We start from the raw sequence: 17,494 nt of genomic DNA, 5'->3' as shown, positions 1-17,494 counted from the left end.
CTGCAAAATTATTCCCAAATAAATTCGTAGAAAAATCAAAATTAATTATTTTAATGAAGAAAAAACTTACAGTGATGCTAAATGTTGAACCAATTGTGAGTCCTAGACCTTCAGCAACCAGAGAAATTATCACGCCCACGAAAGAAAACAGACCAAAGCGCCAGAGTTGCATGGGAAGGCCCGGAAGCCAATATACCAAGGACAGGAAGAGAATGTTGAAGAAAATTTGCAGAGGAATGCGGGAAAAGGTGAGTGCCAAGTAATAGGGCGTCAGTCCATACCAACGGTTGAAGCATTCCTTTTTTACCAGCTTCACTTCGAGCGGATCTGGAATTTGATTAAAAAAAAATAATAAGATATACTTTAATCGCAATCTTTTATGAAAATTATTCAAAAACTTAAAGAAATATAATTAAATACAATTGTGGCACAAATTATGGCCTATTACTGCACTTATACCGTCTTAGAAAGATCTCTTTTTTTATCGAAAAACCTCTTGGCTCTTGCGGTATTTTTTATATAAAGTTATTAAATTAATTGAATGGTTCAAAGAAAATAAGTGGAAACTTTTTAAAGTGATTGTAGACATAATTAACAGGCCTTTAACGAAAAATTCAATGCATTTTTTATTTAAGGACAATAAGTTTTGTAAAAAGAACTATATGGAAAATTTATAAATAATATTTCTCAACGAACTCCCACTTGTGTGTTTATTCGTTGTCCCCTGCCATAGGCCGTCTTCAGACTAGATGCTTAGCCCAGTTCCCGAGGGTCTTAAAACCTAAAACAGCAACCAATTTTATTTATTTTTCAAAATGTAATAGATCATTGTCCCTTAATAATCCAATCCTAAGTCAAAATTTTCCAAAAAAATCTTGACTGATAAGATATTAGAGAAGTTAAGCCATATGGCTAAGCCTTAGGTCTGAAGCTCGTATTATGCGAAGTAGGCATTTGATGATGGTAGTTCGTGTTCGTTTGGTAGTGACGTGGCCCATTTTTGGGCAAGATAAATATATATTCTTTAACCCTCTAACGGGTAAGACCGCCTCCAGGCAGTCTTCACAAAAATCACATTTACAGCGACAATAAAGGTTTTATTTATTTAAAAGTGCTATAGTGTCCTCGGTAATAGTCTTATAAACATCTCTTGAAAGTTTGAACTCATTTTGACTCTTCGTTTTGTTGCTATTCCCAGTTTTGTGTGACAGGTCAGAGAAAAAACAACAAAAAATATTTGTGCAAAAAAACTCATTTCCAATTTCCATAAAAATACCGATTTAAAGTTATCTGACTAAAATAAATTTATTTTTTACTGAAAGATATGTCATTCTACTTTGTATATTTTGTTTAAAAAATTTGAAAAAAAAACTAAAAATGTGAATTTTAGAAGCAAAAAGAGTTTCAAAAATTTTTTATATTTTCTCACCTAGCGCCTAATCTAAAAGAGATAATGAAGAATGGATGGTTTTTTCGACTTTATTGGATCATAATTATCCTAGAAAACATTGTTTTAGAACTTTTTTCGCATATTAAAGAAAACACCGTTAGAGGGTTAACTCGACACGATTTAACGAATTATGAAAGACAAAGGAATAACACCAATAAGACCACTTCACACCCCTTCCCTTCCCTTTAGTCAAGATTAAATGTAAAGGATTCCGCCCTTTAATAAATAAGGACACACATTCAAAATATTAGTATTTGTATAAAATTTTCCAAAAAAACAAAAATTTTACTTTGGTAGAAAAGGAGAAAAAGAAGTAAAACTTTGGTAATACAAATTGTTTTAACCCTAAACAAAAACGTAAAGATAAGGTAGAGGGAAGTGGGGCACTTTTGAAATTGGGTTTTTTTTACCTCTTTTTAAATAAAATTTAACCTTATCATGATATAATTTAGCTGCACAAATAGATTGAGAAGCTAAATTACACTATTATATGGCTCAGTCCCAGGTGAAAAATCCCAATTTCAAAGGATATGCTAAACGGCTGCTTATATACGCTTTTGTTAATCTTTTTTTTAGCTACCTTCTCCAAATGGTTTTAATCGGTCGGAAACCGGTACTAAGCCTTAAAAAAACTACAGAAAAATTTCATTTGCACTTATCTTTTAATTATATTCACGATACTCGATGAAAGCCTCCAATATAAAATAAGCCACACCCTCAATAAATATTTCAACTCAATTATATAAAACATGTTCTGATGATTTATACCGTTCATATGGGAAATGCTAAATTTTAAGTCTTATTTTAAAGTCCATAAAAACCCTAATAGTTTTTCAATCAACACAATGATTCGATTCCTACAATAATTGATGTGCAAAAGTAAAGTAGTTTCACTTTGAATTTGTTTCAGAATTAAACTATGTTGAAAAAATTGATAAAAATAAAAACAGAAAATAAGCAAAAATCAATTGAAAATTCACTTTTTTTGGTAATTTTAGAAAAATGAAAAATGATTGTGAATACTAGCAAAAGTTATTAGATGTATCAATTATTAGTATCAAAATTTGAAAATGACTATAGGGTAACTGTACCAAATTTCGGCATAGTTACATGTAAAGCGCCAAAGTCTTAAGTTTGAAATGTTATATTTTTAATACAAATTATTTTTTAGTTTACTTTAGTCTATCGTCTTAGTTTTCTCTAAAATCATTCTTAAAACATTTTTAAATGAGTGAAAATACAGACATAGCTTTGTATAATTTTTCGCCTACATTAATTCTCATAGTTTTTCACCTTTTTGGAATATTTCCAAAGTCTTTTTCACATCATCTCGTTCGTTGAAACGAAATTTATATTTTTTTCTTGCGTTGTGTAAAATCTCTAGAATGTGCAAAAACTAAAAATTCATTAAAATTTGAGGAACAAAAAAAATGGCCGGAATTGCAAGTTGGTCGAAATTTGGTACAGTTAAACTATCAGTGACTTTTTTTTTAAACCAAAAATGTGAGGAAAGTCTAGTTAAATAAAATTAGTAAAAATGTCTATGTAATGGCCTCTACACACTAGAAAAATTTATGTCCATATTGAAGAGTTTTTCCTAGACAAGCGTAAGGAATTTGCTTTACTATGATGAACATAAATTCTTCTAGTGTCTATGGAGGCCATAAAAGTCAAAAATCACCAGTAAGAAATAAAATTTTGTCTTTTATTTGTACAGTAAAATTCAAAATTATAATTTAATGGTCAGACTCATTACACGTGTGCAATACGTTTAGCATCACAAACGCATAATTAAATATTATAATTATTAATAAACTCATAATAATGTTTGAGTCCCATCACGTTCTTTGATTGGTTGGATTTTAAAATTATTAAAAACATTCAAACTTTTGGCCAAAGATTTAACACAAAAGCGACAACATTTTATAGAGCTAAATAAATATTTTATTATTTGTTGGTAATAATTAGAACTTAGAATTGTTTTTTTGTTTACCCCCTTACCAAGATCTTAGACCTCTAGGCCTGTGTTGACCAATATCCTATGTTGAATATCCTTTAAAAAACTAAAAACATACATAGAAAGATACCAAAATCATCAATCTATAAAATTACTATCTGACAAATACTGAGGAAAAACAATAAATAACAAAGTCGGGAACCTTAAACATTAATAGCCGTACTGTACTTAGAATTGTATTTGTTCTTATTTTCATTTGTAATAAATAAAAATAAAAGATTAATAACCAGTTTAAATTTATAGGGGAAAATACTCTCCCTTCGAACGTTCATGCATTCGAATAATGTGAATTTCTTTTTTTTCGTAAGAGATTTACACTAAATTATCACGGAATTATCAACAATTGATGATAATCTGACTAAGATTTAATAGAAATATTTAAGTCTCTTAGGAAAACTTAAAGAAAATTCACATTATTCGAAGGCATGAACGTTCGAACGGAGAGTACTTTCCCCTATTGATTCTTGATCAACGAAAAGTAAAGATAATTTCTTGGATAATTTAATTTTGTCTACAATAATTTTAGATATTAATTTTATTAATAAGACACATTTCTATAAGATAAACACTTTTGTTTACTGGATAAAACATTATAACATCCTTTTAACTTTTCGAACTCAATATGAGATATTTAATTAAATATCTCATAATCCACTCTTTTTTCCAACTTGTCACCGGTATAGAGCTTAATCAGTACAAGATATTAACTTCCGAATGTCGGTTACTGCAGTAAATAAAAACGTTATCTTTGTCTAAACGATTTTTTTCTTTTTCTCGCCTCCCCCTTCCTAGCACGAAAGCTGTACTTTTCCGGTTTATTTAATAAACGGCATAGAGTAGCATTACTTTTGGTTCGTCTTTACTTATCGCCTTGAAAATGATTCCATAAACCAAAAAAATGTGATGTGTTAACATAACATCAAATATTTTTAATTTTGTGGTTTTTTGAAATCATTTTGTAACAGAAGGTGAATTTTTTACGAGGTCGCCATAAGTTTTATTTTTGGGTATGTTTTGAGAAAAGTCCAGGAATAGTCTATAATAGGAAAAAATCTATTTTTTTAATTCTTGAAGGTCTAGGTTCAACCACTCTCTAGGGCCCGTTTTTCAACGTATTTGGTAAAATTTGGATTTTTTGAGAAGGTTCTGTACTGCATCGGTTTATTTCTTTAATCATAATCGGTAAACTATTCCAGATAAATAGTTTAAAATGTGCACTTCTTAACCAATTATCGATTTCGGAATGCTTTTTTTTTAGTTTTTGACCTGGTTTTTGAATTGGTTGAATTTATAAAAAAAAAACAGTATTCACTAGAAAATCAAGCATTCTGCAAAGCTTAGATGCTTTGTCATTTTGATTAGTAGAAAAGTAGAAAAAAAAACTAATTTGTTACTAACCATAAAAATTAACCTTCTCAACCGATCCTCAATCCTATCTAATATTGTTGGTTGGAATGTTCAAAATATTATCTATTCTAAAGTTTTCCATTTGACATTGAGAAATCAAAAAATGTGGTAAAATACAGAAGAATAACATTGATCTTGAAGATTTATCGGGCAGATTTTACACAAAAACAAGATCTGTCCAGAAAACTGAGGGGTATATTCTCATAAAATTAAAATAAATTCGTACAGCCATAACTTGAGCCACTACAAGAATCATGGGTTTTTCAAAATTGACGGAATTTCTAATATTCTCGTGCAATCTTTGAACAATAAATTAACAACTTTATATGGATACTTACAGCTGAGAACTGGAATGATGATTTGTGTGTAAGAGAGAAAGAACACAATTGCAATACTAAATTTGAGGTGGTCAAACATTCGCTCCCCATCATTGGCTGAGTTAAAGAAGATCAGTCCCAGCATTGATCCACAGATTATGTGGTGAAACAGCTGAATGCCCAGTGCTATCCTATTTCTATAGATCTTTGTCTGCATCATCCGTGTGAGGACCAGAAACTGTTTGAAACTCGAGTGAGCGTAATCACTGTGCATGAAGCGTTTTAGGGCCTTCATCTTCTCCAGGATGGAGGATTTTGGAGGTGACGCTGTGTCCAAGAGCATGGACATAACAGCATTCTTTAGCACAAATCCACTTGTTGTGTCTTTGTCCGTGGGCACAATTACGGACTTTCCATTGTTAATGGCCTCGGAGAGATTGCTGATCACATCGTTTTCGGCATCACAGAGTTCAATGACTGGCAGAAAGAAAACAACATTTTAAAATTCAGACAAAATATCCGCAAGAAATTAAAGAAAGATCAACTCTTAACCGCGAGTGATTCCCATTTCTCTTTAATCACCAAAGTGTCGAGACAAAAAACCATTTGTACGATCACTATCCGCCAAAATTACAGAGATTCCGAGGTTTTTGTGCCTTTAAGTTTGTGGGTCAGAGATTCAAACAAAGAAAAGCTCAAAGTGATCATTACACTTCAATCAATCTCGCTTTTTTTTTAAGTTAATAAATGAGCAAAATCAGCATAGAAAACTTTCTTAAATTTTTTTAAATTCACAATCGGAAGTGTTGTAAAAGTAGAAACCGACAATAAAAGATTCATTTCTGGGATTCCTTTCGTCAGAATATTGAGAAATCTGAGAAAAGAAGTTACATTAAAAGTGTAACTTTCAATTATATATTGTTATCTTGATTTACGTGCTCCCTCATTTGCAACTCTTAAGAAATATTGCTGTATTGAACGGTGATTAATCACATTAATCACGTACTATAGAGGGAGATAATATAATTAGTTATGGGTAATTAACATGGAAATAAACTTACTGAAGTCGGATGGATTGTAGTGTTTGGGACATTCGTAGCCACGCGATGCCATAAAGGGGACAATTGATTGAGGAGCCCCTTGATAGACGCATTGTCCTTTGGCTAGGACATAAATCTGAAAACAAAAATAATGTTGAGAAATCTTCGATTACTCAGAATTAACATTAATAAGCATTATAGCATTTTTAAACATTAAATAATAACGAAAGATAAGGAAAATTCGCAGAATACTCTAAGTCAATCTGCGAATTCGCCTCCTCCATTATATTTTAAGTGTACTTTGGAAAAAAGTCTTGCCAAATTATCACGAAAAGTTTGTCAAAAGGATGTTCTTCCACCCAGAAAATATGGGAAAGTTTTGTCAAATCTCCGGCCCAATGGATCTTCTTAAAAGTTTGCCAAAAAGATGTTTTTCTATCTAGCTTAGCTCTTTCTATAGTATTAAGCTACTTTATTTTTAGCTAGTATTAAGTAATACAAGTATAACAGATTTCCAGAAAAAACTAAGTCAGATCTAATAAAGGTAGTGATTCCAAATAACTGGGTTTTTAGGATTGACGGTTAACCTTTTAACGACGAGACACTTTTTACGGACTGAAAATCAACAATAAAAATTAAACTGAGAAACATAATCAATGATAAATCTTAATCTAACCTTGGAAAGTCCAACAGAGTCTGATTCGGTGTATTTTGTGCTCCTATCAACGTTAGGGACAAGACTAGCCCAAAAATTTAAGTAATTTTTCTGATAATACCAATGAATAAAATATTTCGCTTTAATAAAAAATATTATGTTTGAGTATTGTAGTTTTTATTGCCAAAGGGGTCTTGTTAAAAACAAATTGGAAGTATAAAAAATAAATAAAATCAATTATGAATTTGAGAATTTAAAAATTCGCCATTTTTAAGCTTAAATATTTGCTACATAGCAAATAGCTAGATACTTGCAAAAACTATTCTAGATTTCTTCAACCTTCTACTTTACAATTATGTACAGACATAAGAAAAAAATAACTTTAGGTAGTCAGGAAAAATTATTTTCTTTATGGGACACCGGTGTTCCAATCGTCCTTAAAGGGTTAACCGGTTTTGGATAGCTCTGAAACCGGTTAACCGGTTTTAAACCGGTTTCAAATTTAGAATTTGATTATGGAATTTTGAGCAATTTTTCAGAACTTTAACTTTGATGTAATATTTACCACATAAATATATTCTTTTCTTCAGTTAGTTTAGAACTTATGTATTTTATTGCTTTATTTTGTATTTAAAATAATTCAGAAAATTTCAGAGTGTAGGAAAATCACTGGAAGTTTTTCCAATAATATTGTACCGTGGAGAAGCTAATGCAATGTAGATTTCCGTAAATTTTACACACTTTATTTTTCTTAAAATAAATTAAGTATTTCGCAAAAATATTAAAAAAAAATATATTTGAAGAATTAGTGCCAAGACTTATCGCTAACTTATATTCGCTATAGTTTTTTTTTGTAATATCTTGTATTGTCAAAATCTTTTTTTCCAAAAAAATCCAGATTTTTCGATCGGGAATAGTTTCTAAAGTCAATAGTGGGACACCTTTGATTTGAGGCAGTTTTAAAATTAGTTTTATTTTCTCATGGAAGTGGACGGTATTATTTAACTTCATAAACAAATTTCGAAGCTAAACTACGTCATGATAAGCCTTAAATCCTTTAAAAAATAGTTCAATTTTAAAGGTAACACAATACAAAGGTTACCCACTTCTCCGTACAGTTCAGTTTTATATATCAGAATGAGAATGTAGATTAAAATAATGCAAAATCCAAGCAAAACCATTATTGAAGGCGTGCATGCTATTCAATTTAGAAAAAACAACAATTTTTTAACAATGTTTTTTTTTATATCTATTTTGTAACTCAATTTTTTACAGGAAGAAGTAGGGCATCAGGTCTTTTTCTCCTATTTTTAAATGGAACTGGATATTTTCATAGTTTAATTTAGCTCTACAATCCAACTGTAAATTCAATTTGATTGAAAAACAAAAAAATCTTTGGATTTCAAAAACTTTTGACATTTTTCCACAGTTTCAGATAACATTTTGGGCCACAAAAACCAAATTGAGAAACTGAAAAATTGCAATAAACATTTTTTTAAGGTCAAAAATTAATTATAGTAAAAAGCGTATTTCATGACAAATTGGGGCAGATGTGGAATCCCATAGATAAGTCTTATTCTATTAAATCACTGTGAACCAGTGATTTGCCGATTGTTAATTTTTATCGGTCATTAAGTTATATAGCTTCTGCAATTTTTATCAATTTCGAAATGATTTATGGATTAATGTTAATTGGCCGTAAATCAGTGAATATAAAAAATTAGAAAATAGAAAAAAAAAATATTGCAGAAATCTTGAACTCGTTAGTTTGATTTTCCATTTAGAATTCAGTCATTACTTATAGACGTTATACACTTATACGGGCTTCAGACGTTATACTAAGCCATATGGCTTAACTATAACTATACTAATTTCTTTTCAATTTTTTTTTTACAACAAAATCACTTAGGATTAGATTATTAACATAAATGATCTTTTTTTTGATAATTTAAATTTTGAGACTTTCGAGAACTGGGCTAAACCTCTAGTCTGAATACCGCTTTAAGTACAACTCGCAGATATCTTCAATTATCACCTACACAGAAAAAAATACTTTGTAAAATTGTTCGTAAATGTTTGTGAGATCCTACGGAGGACTTACGAAATGCTCGTGAATCATATAACCCACAAACAAGTTCGTAAAATTTTGTACTTTTTTCACAAACATTGTTCGTAAAATGATCATTTGACGAACATTTTTTGTACTTTTACAAACATTTGTTCGTAAATGTTCGTAAACACACAGAAAAATGTAAAATTTTGTCATTTGTTCGTATTTGTTCGTAAATTTTTGCTATGCAAATTTTTACGATACTTAACATACAAAAATATACGAACAAATGACAAAATTGTACGAACATTTTTCTGTGTGTTTACGAACATTTACGTAAGGTCCTAATTCATATCTGTTACTTATTTATTTAATTACTTATTTTTACCAGTTGATATAGGAAATTTTTTTTTTTTATTGATCGACGATTTGGTATTTTTGAATACATGGATGAATGTATTTCGGTTCTCTGAACATTTGATTTTGGTCAAAATAGGCCTCAAGGCCTAAGACCTTGGTAAGGGGGGTAGGTAAGGGGGGAAACAAAAAAAAAAAAACGAACATTTACGAACAAATGTTTGTAAAAGTACAAAAAATGTTCGTCAAATGATGGAAAAATGATTTTTTTTTGGTAATTTCGGACGATTAATACAATAGGTGTGGAAACCGGTGAGCGTCGGGTAAGAACAAGCAAAGAAAATTTTCAAATTCTTCCCAAAGCTTTCGGCTCGGACTCCAAGCCTTCTTCAGTGGCTGGGACGGGAAAGAGTACTTTTTATTCATCAAAACATTTTACAATAATTTAATTGTCTTACTCAAATTTTTAGTCTTTTCTTGCTTTGTCAAAGGGTCTTTTGGTTCACATGGCATGGGATTTGGGGCACTGCACTTAATTTTCTACTTATTTTAAGATTTTTTTTTAGCAATTTTTCTCTCTTTGTGTGTGACTACTGGAGTCTCTTAGTTTGGAGTCCGAACCGAAAGCGTTGGGAAAAATTAAATGTCGAGAGGCCCCTGGTTTAACTGAGAACGGTTTAACGTCTGCAAGAGCGTTATGTCAAAGAAAGGAATGAGTGTTCCATGCCCATAGTCTTATACACATCGAAAGCCATGTTCATTATTGGACGGTATAGTTGCACACCCTTCACCTCCCAATCAGAGGGCTAACCCTAGAGACAAGGCACATTGTGTACCCAATCAGTCTTTAGGGATGGCAGAGCTTTATGAGCTAGACGCATTTACGACTTAAGCCGAGTGATGGTTTAACGCAATTATAATCAAAATAATGATCTGAATACATTTCCATCGGTTTCTGACTAAGGCGTTTCTCGGCTTAAGCCGACTCGTAAGTGTGTAAAGCAGTCTTCAGACTAGAGGGTTTAGTCTAGTTCCCGAAGGTCTCAAAATCCTAAATATAGAGAGTAATTTTATTACTTTTTCAGAACCAATAGCTTTCAATCGTAAGTTATTCTTTCTAAAAAATCGTGATAGATAAGAAATTGGAGCGGTTAAGCCATATGGTTAAGCTTTAGGTCTGAAGTACGTATAAGAGTTGGGTCCCGGTCAAAATCCCGAAAGCCAAAATCCCGAAAGCCAAAATCCCGAAAGCCAAAATCCCGAATAGACCAAAATCCCGAATTCTTAAAAGTGTCATAGCTACTCCCAGGATTGCACCCGCGCTTGCTGGAGGCAAAGGGAGATCTTCTGTGTCTTGGGAAACCATTCTGAACATTTTCCTCCATATAATTTTATCCCTTTCACGATTTTGAACATTCGGGATTTTGGCTTTCGGGATTTTGGCTGCCACCGATAAGAGTCGTAAGCTTAAGTCGTAAATGTGTTCAGCGCATAAGGCATTATATATTGTTTATGTTACCAAAATTCTTATAATCTGGCTTATAGCTCTCTTGATTCCGTCTCTAAAAGACTATTAAAAGTAAAGTTTCCATAGAAATTTAAAAACAAAATTCTCAGTATTAAGCCTTTTCAAGGTGAATTAAAAGACTTATCAGAGTCTTGGTTCTATAAGGCAGTAATTTTCATTATTTTGATTTTTAATTGCGTTAAGCCGTCTCTCGCTCGACTAAGTTTCAAGTGTCCAACACATTTTTCAGAGAATTGTACAAAACAATATTGAAAAGACAATGTTTCTGAGATAGTCGTTTTACCAAGTAAAATTTTAATATGTCAACATTTAGTTTTTGGTTAGAGTAATAACAATCCTAAGAGTTAATATTTGATTCTGTAGTGCATGTCTTTTAAGGAAATATAAAAACAGAGGTTTGATTGTAGAAAATATGAACCGGCTATCACCTCGAAGGCTAAATAAAGAAACTAATAAAAATTCTAAATATTAAATTATCATATTAGCGAACAGCAATAAATATGCCACGCCTCAGCGCCATAATATCTTTTTTTTCAAGTTTGATAATTAAATTAAGTAGAGACATCTAATGAGATATGATTTTTTTTTAGAATAATAAAATGTTAAATAAAGTTAATAATAACTTGTTAGACCACTTGACTTACTTGATCAAAGAGCCTTAAGACTGCTCCTGAAGGCTGATGAATGGTGCAGACGATGGTTCTGCCCTGTTTTGTCAGATCACGCAGGAGTCTCACGCACTGAGCGGCCGTGACTTCATCCAAGCCACTCGTTGGTTCATCCAGAAAAAGTACCGAGGGATTCGCCACAAGTTCAAGGGCAATGGATAGCCTACGTTTCTCACCACCACTGAGTTGTTTCGCGGTATTCGCACGTTTTGCACTCAAATTCAAGCTATTGAGAATGTCATCGATCAGGCTACGTTTATTCACGGGATTCTTTATCTTAAGCTCACACGCGACATTCATTATCTCCTCCACAGTCAAGAGTGGCTGGTGCAGATCATCTTGGGTGATGTAGCACGATTCTTTTCTGTTTACCTTAATAGCACCTTTAACGCCGTCGCTTCTGTTAAATAATAAAATTTCCATTTATATTTGCATATAGTCATTTTTTTGCATACACGTTGATTTGTACGATCACTAATTTCGTTATCTTTAATTCGATAATCGTGTATAAATATTTTGAGAAAGTAACAAAAAATCACACATTCTTATACTTTTTGTAGTATAATTGACCCATCAGAGATTTTACCGGATAATTAAATTCAACAAAAGTGTCTATTTACAGATCGTATCGATCACCAACATGATCGCGTGCAACAATGCATTTGGGGATGTTTGTACAATTGCATCGCGTGTTTTTATTTACATCTCAGGATATTGACTTCTCAAAAACTGCATTGCTGTTACTTCTCAAAACATGACCAGTAAAAAAAGTAAATTTGCTTTTATAGGCCACAGAGCTAAAAAGAAAAGTAAATACAGCCGTAGAAGTTTTTTTTTCACTTATATACAATGGTCCGTGTCTCGATCACCATTTCAACTTGCTATTCATCGTTGAAAGTTCATTATGTTAATTTGTATTGTGAATGATCGGCGTGATCGCATAACTGTCTAATTTAAACGTTTTCTGGTTTTCAAGAGCTATGGTCAAAAAGTTGGCAAAAATCCCAATAAAATATTCAAGTTTGTTTTGATTATAAAAATGAATTACATACAATTGTCATACGGAAAGTTATTTATTATGCGATAACGGAAAAAGCCTTCAAAGGTCGCTGCATGTGACTGCCCAGACGATCGTGCCACTTGAATCACATTTTATTCTCGAGCACCACAGCAATTACCGCTGAGGAACAGCTACTTAAGATTGCAACATAAATTGAAAAAAATTATTTTCGCAACACTTTAGGAAAAACTTTGAAATGCTAATGTGAAAAAATAGAAACAATTTTATGCACGATAGCAATCATATCCCATCATATTATGAGCACGATCAATTGTCGCATTATTGTACAAAGTTTTTTTTTATTTTCTTTTCCAAACTCACCTAAAACCTGAAATAGCATTCAGCAAACTGCTTTTTCCAGCACCTGATGGTCCCATAATACCCGTAAGCTGACCCTGTGGGAATACCCCACTTACCCCTTTCAAGAGGCATAGTTTCTGTCGGGTTTTTCCTGTAAAGGCATTTTTGGAATTAGCTTCTTACGTTAAAAATATCGTGATTTTGCTAATGACCAGCGCACAATAACTTTTGTTTGTAAACATGTTTTCAAAATTTCCCATGAGAATGAGCGAGATGACTAGATGTAGATCTCATTCACTCTCATTGAAATGTCAAAAACATGTTTACTAAACAAAAGTTTTTGTGCATTGGTCATAAATGAAAAAGTTAACCAAATTAAAGTTGGTATGTATTTTGAAAAATTAGCATCTGACTCAAAATTCCAGTCAAGTTACGTAAGTCAACCATTAAAACTGAAATCGCCTTTTTTCTCAGAGATTTATTTTAAAAGTTACCGGATATAACTTTTTAAGAGCTATTTTACAGGTCTAATTAATACGAACTTTAATTAGTACAACGAATACTAATTAATAGGGAATTAATTAGTGTTTAAAGGTTAAACAAACTGATGCTTTTCTTTGATCACAATTTTATTTTACAAGGAAACAACGTGATAAGAATTTTACTACCTCAAAAAAAAAAAAACAAAAACTTTAGACATTTTTAAAAAATCTCAACCTAGCTATACTGTTTTTCTCTTACAATATATTTATAATAATTAATGACTTATAAAAACAATCATAAAGCTATAATTTTTTAAGATCTCCGAATCAGATTCCAACGATTGAATGTTTGAAATTTTAAAATAAAAATTCCAGATAATATTTTTTTTTAATTATTGCTTCTTTATGCACTGGTGAACTTAAGCAAAATAAATCTTTTAATATATAAAAACAAAAAAGAGTAAACATACTTTATTTTAATAGTTTTCCATTCACAATAAGCACCACATAAAAATACAACTTTTTACAAGTTAGACAAATAAATTTTAACAATAAGCTATGGTTTTGTTGACGTATTAAATTTACTTTTTAACCATTTTTATCTTTTAAGAATGGCAAGCTTAATATCGTTTTTGTTATTTAAAATAAATCATGTAAACTATAAAGTTTGGCGTTATCACACTTGCACATTAAAATTTTAATGTGATTCACATTAATTGTCGCTTGTGAGCGTCCAAATATGTTATTTCTGTCTTTGAGTCACTTAATATTTGGGATTTTTCTATTTATTGATAAAGAAATGGACTTGGCCTGCAAAAATAAGTTTAAATTTACCTAAAGTACAAATATTTTTCACATTAAAAATTTAAAGAGAAAATCGCATTAAGTTTTCGCATTAATGCTATAAATCAATTTATATCAAATTTTGCGGGCCAAGTCTACCTTTTCATCAACAAATAGATCAAATTTTGAATATAAAATGATTCAAATACACAAATTATACATTTGGACTCTCACCAGCGACAATTAATGTGAATCATATTAAAATTTTAATGTGCAAGTGTGATAACACAGTAACACTTCGTCTAAAAAATTTAAAAGTAAAGTAAAGTATAATGAAAACTGTTTTTTTTTAAATTTTTTATTTAAGTTTTCAAAATAGAGGGTAGTGAGGCCACTTTAAGTTGTGGGGGCTACATTAAAATATGATTATTTCGCATATTTATGAAGGAAACTGGGCTTTAACGTAATGTAATTTAACACTAAACCTACCAAGACCCGGTCAAATTGATCGGTGTAAAATTAACACATATTTAAACGGTGCAATGTCACTATCAAGCTTAATGAATTTCTTAAAATGTGCATGTAATATATTTTTCAGTGTTTAAATTTTAATTTTTTGTTGTTTTCCAAGACAAATTTGTTGAGTATCCTACCCAACCGCGGTTTGTCATTTGACCAAAAGACGACCAAGACGACCAAAAACGGTCGGTAGGTTTAGTGTTAAGACGCTCAGAGCAGCAGTGGTCTCCTTTGTATGAGTCCATTTCTGCTCTGAGCGTCTCATTTTTGCCCTCCTAGACACTTACGACTTAAGACGAGAGACAGATTTACGTAATTACAATCAAAATAATGATTTTAATAAATTCCCATCAGTTTCCCACTAACTAAGGCGTTTCTCGGTTTAAGCCGAGAGACGGATTAATTAGAAACTGATGGAAACGTAATCTGATCATTATTGATTATAATAACGTTAAGCCGTCTCTCGGCTTAAGTCGCAAATGTATCTAGGGCATTAGATAGACAAACAAATATTCGTTCTAAGTTAAATATTATAAAAAAACCCACTTTCTTTAAGAAACATGCGAAAAATCGTATTCCAATATAGCCCAACTGTACTCAAAGTAGCCTCACCTCCCCCTACTTCTTAATACGAAAATTAGGTTCAAGACTTTCACGGTATTTGTCAAAACTATCAGTGCTTTAACTTTTAATCGATATAGAGGAAGGCTTTCACGTTTGACACACATCCTGGCTTCGAACACTTCATATTTTCCCATATTTCTTTAATTAATCTGACCTAGTGTTAATATATTTTAACTAATCTTCAGTCACACATTTCCTGAAAAAATGAGACATATTCATTAAAGAAATACGGAAAAATATGAAGTTTTTGCAGCTAGTATGTATACGACGCCTGAAAGCTTTCCCCTAGAAGCCGTAGACAAAATACTTAAAAATGTTTACACACAAATATACATTTGGACTCTCACCAGCGACAACTAATGTGAATCACATTAAAATTTTAATGTGCAAGTGTGATAACACAAAGCTCATACACGAGATGAGAAATGATACAGCTCTTTGCACAAAGAGATCGCATCGTTTGAACGGTTCACTCTGTGCGAATATACATTTAAAGCTTATTTTTTTACGGACCAAAATTTAGTATTTTACTAATATTTTACGTTCTTATGAATTTTTAATTATTTACCACTATTTTGATTTTCTCGCTTGGAGTCAATATTTCAAAAGAAGATAAATATTTTTGGATAGAAGATTAGCAATTTTATCAATAAAAATCAACTGTGTAATGTAATTTAATTTTGTACAGTAAGAAAATCTGTTTTGGTCAGTAAATAATTAATAAGAGATCAAAATTATCAAAGTATTTTCAAAATTAAATCATCAGTATGTTTATAATTTCTTCTTTTCCAAGAATATTTCACTGTTTTTTTTACCGAAATACTGCTTAGTTCACAAAATAGGCCCATGTTGCATTTGAAATTTTTTCTTACAGTCCCAAGATTATAATTCTCCGTAGGGGGAGTGGGGCACCTTTGAAACTGGAGCAGCTTTCAAATTGGAATTTTTCACCTATTTTTAAATAAAATTGAGTGTTATCGTCTATCGTGATATTATTTAGCTGCACAAACAGATTTAGAAGCTAAATTAAATTATATGGCTCAGTTTCACTTAAACATAGGAGAAAAACCCCAATTTCAAAGGTGCCCCACTTTCAAAAGTGCCCCACTTCCCCCTACCATTTTAAGCATTTGGTATTTTTTTCACTCGAAAATGAATTCGATCAGAGATCTTTGATTAAATCGTAACATTAATAGCTGTGTTTTTAAGAACCAGAAGGTCAAGAATTATGGTATTTAAGAAAAAATAATTTTTCTGACTTTTTAGAGTAAAACATAACTTTAGTTTGCCGTAGGAAAAGTTTGGTTTTTGGGTCACCAAGTTCAATGATCCAATCGTCCCTTAAATGGTTAGAGCCGTTAAGGCTACCGAAGAATCACTTTAAAATTAACTTCATCTAATTAAATGACGATATTTTAATATCTAAGGTGAAATGATTTTTAATTTTATTTTTATTTATTTGGTAGTTCATCGACCTGAGAATAATGATTCATTCAGAAATACTACGCACACAATTATACTTCATTCGCCACCTTTTTTAAAACCATGTTTATGTCGTCTGCTTAAGTTAAGTGTCGATAAGTATAAGTTGATCAAGGCTTTATTAAAAGGACATGACTATTTTTACCCTTATCAAAAATTTATTTAGAAAGAAATCAAATAAAAATACGTGATTTAAAAATGTTTTGGCATTGTTATAAAAGATAAAATATTTCCATATTCGACCGTTTCATGAATTCCCAACATAGACCACACTAATAGAACAAACAAAGAAGGAGGTTCATTTGAATATGTGAAATTACACATGAATATAAATTTATGAACAAACAAAAGACTCACCAAATTGCCACCTTTCCTTAACTGTGTAGACGATCTCTTGAAATTCTATGTTTCTGAACATTTTTACCCTTGTGTCAACACCTCCTGATTCGGTTGACGGTTCTGTGTATGACTAAATCACTGATCGTTCATGAATATTCGCACTAGGATGTTTGCTTCTCAGCGAAATCATAATATTCCTCTGAAAGATCAAAAGACACAAAAGCAAATGGATAAGAATAAATAAAGAAGCTAACATAATTTTTGCATGAAAGAAGATCAAATTTGCATAAGAAATTTTCATGTTGACCTCAAGATCACACGAGAGACCCTTGTTAGATAACATCATTCTACTGAGATCACAGATCATGCCATAATCGTGACAGAGTGTACTCGTCTAGAATATGTCAGAAGGTGAT

General features: G+C 31.4%; 1 protein-coding gene across 1 annotated transcript in view; it reads right to left on the bottom strand.

Annotated features, from left to right (window-relative positions):
• LOC129804098 (ATP-binding cassette subfamily G member 4) overlaps positions 1–17,494 on the bottom strand; it is a 43,948-nt gene that overhangs the window by 507 nt on the left and 25,947 nt on the right. The window contains exons 2-7 of the mRNA XM_055851169.1: positions 17,097–17,277; positions 12,871–13,000; positions 11,466–11,889; positions 6,253–6,367; positions 5,213–5,668; positions 71–327 (exon numbers count right to left, since the gene is read on the bottom strand). Of these exons, the coding sequence (XP_055707144.1) occupies positions 71–327; positions 5,213–5,668; positions 6,253–6,367; positions 11,466–11,889; positions 12,871–13,000; positions 17,097–17,157 (1,443 nt within the window). The 5' untranslated portion in view covers positions 17,158–17,277. The remainder of the gene's footprint in view (positions 1–70; positions 328–5,212; positions 5,669–6,252; positions 6,368–11,465; positions 11,890–12,870; positions 13,001–17,096; positions 17,278–17,494) is intronic.

The sequence above is a fragment of the Phlebotomus papatasi genome, chromosome 2 (genome assembly GCF_024763615.1).
Source record: "Phlebotomus papatasi isolate M1 chromosome 2, Ppap_2.1, whole genome shotgun sequence".
Lineage (NCBI taxonomy): Eukaryota > Metazoa > Arthropoda > Insecta > Diptera > Psychodidae > Phlebotomus > Phlebotomus papatasi.
Note: the sequence above shows the minus strand (reverse complement) of the source record. Positions and strands in the feature narration are given on the sequence as shown.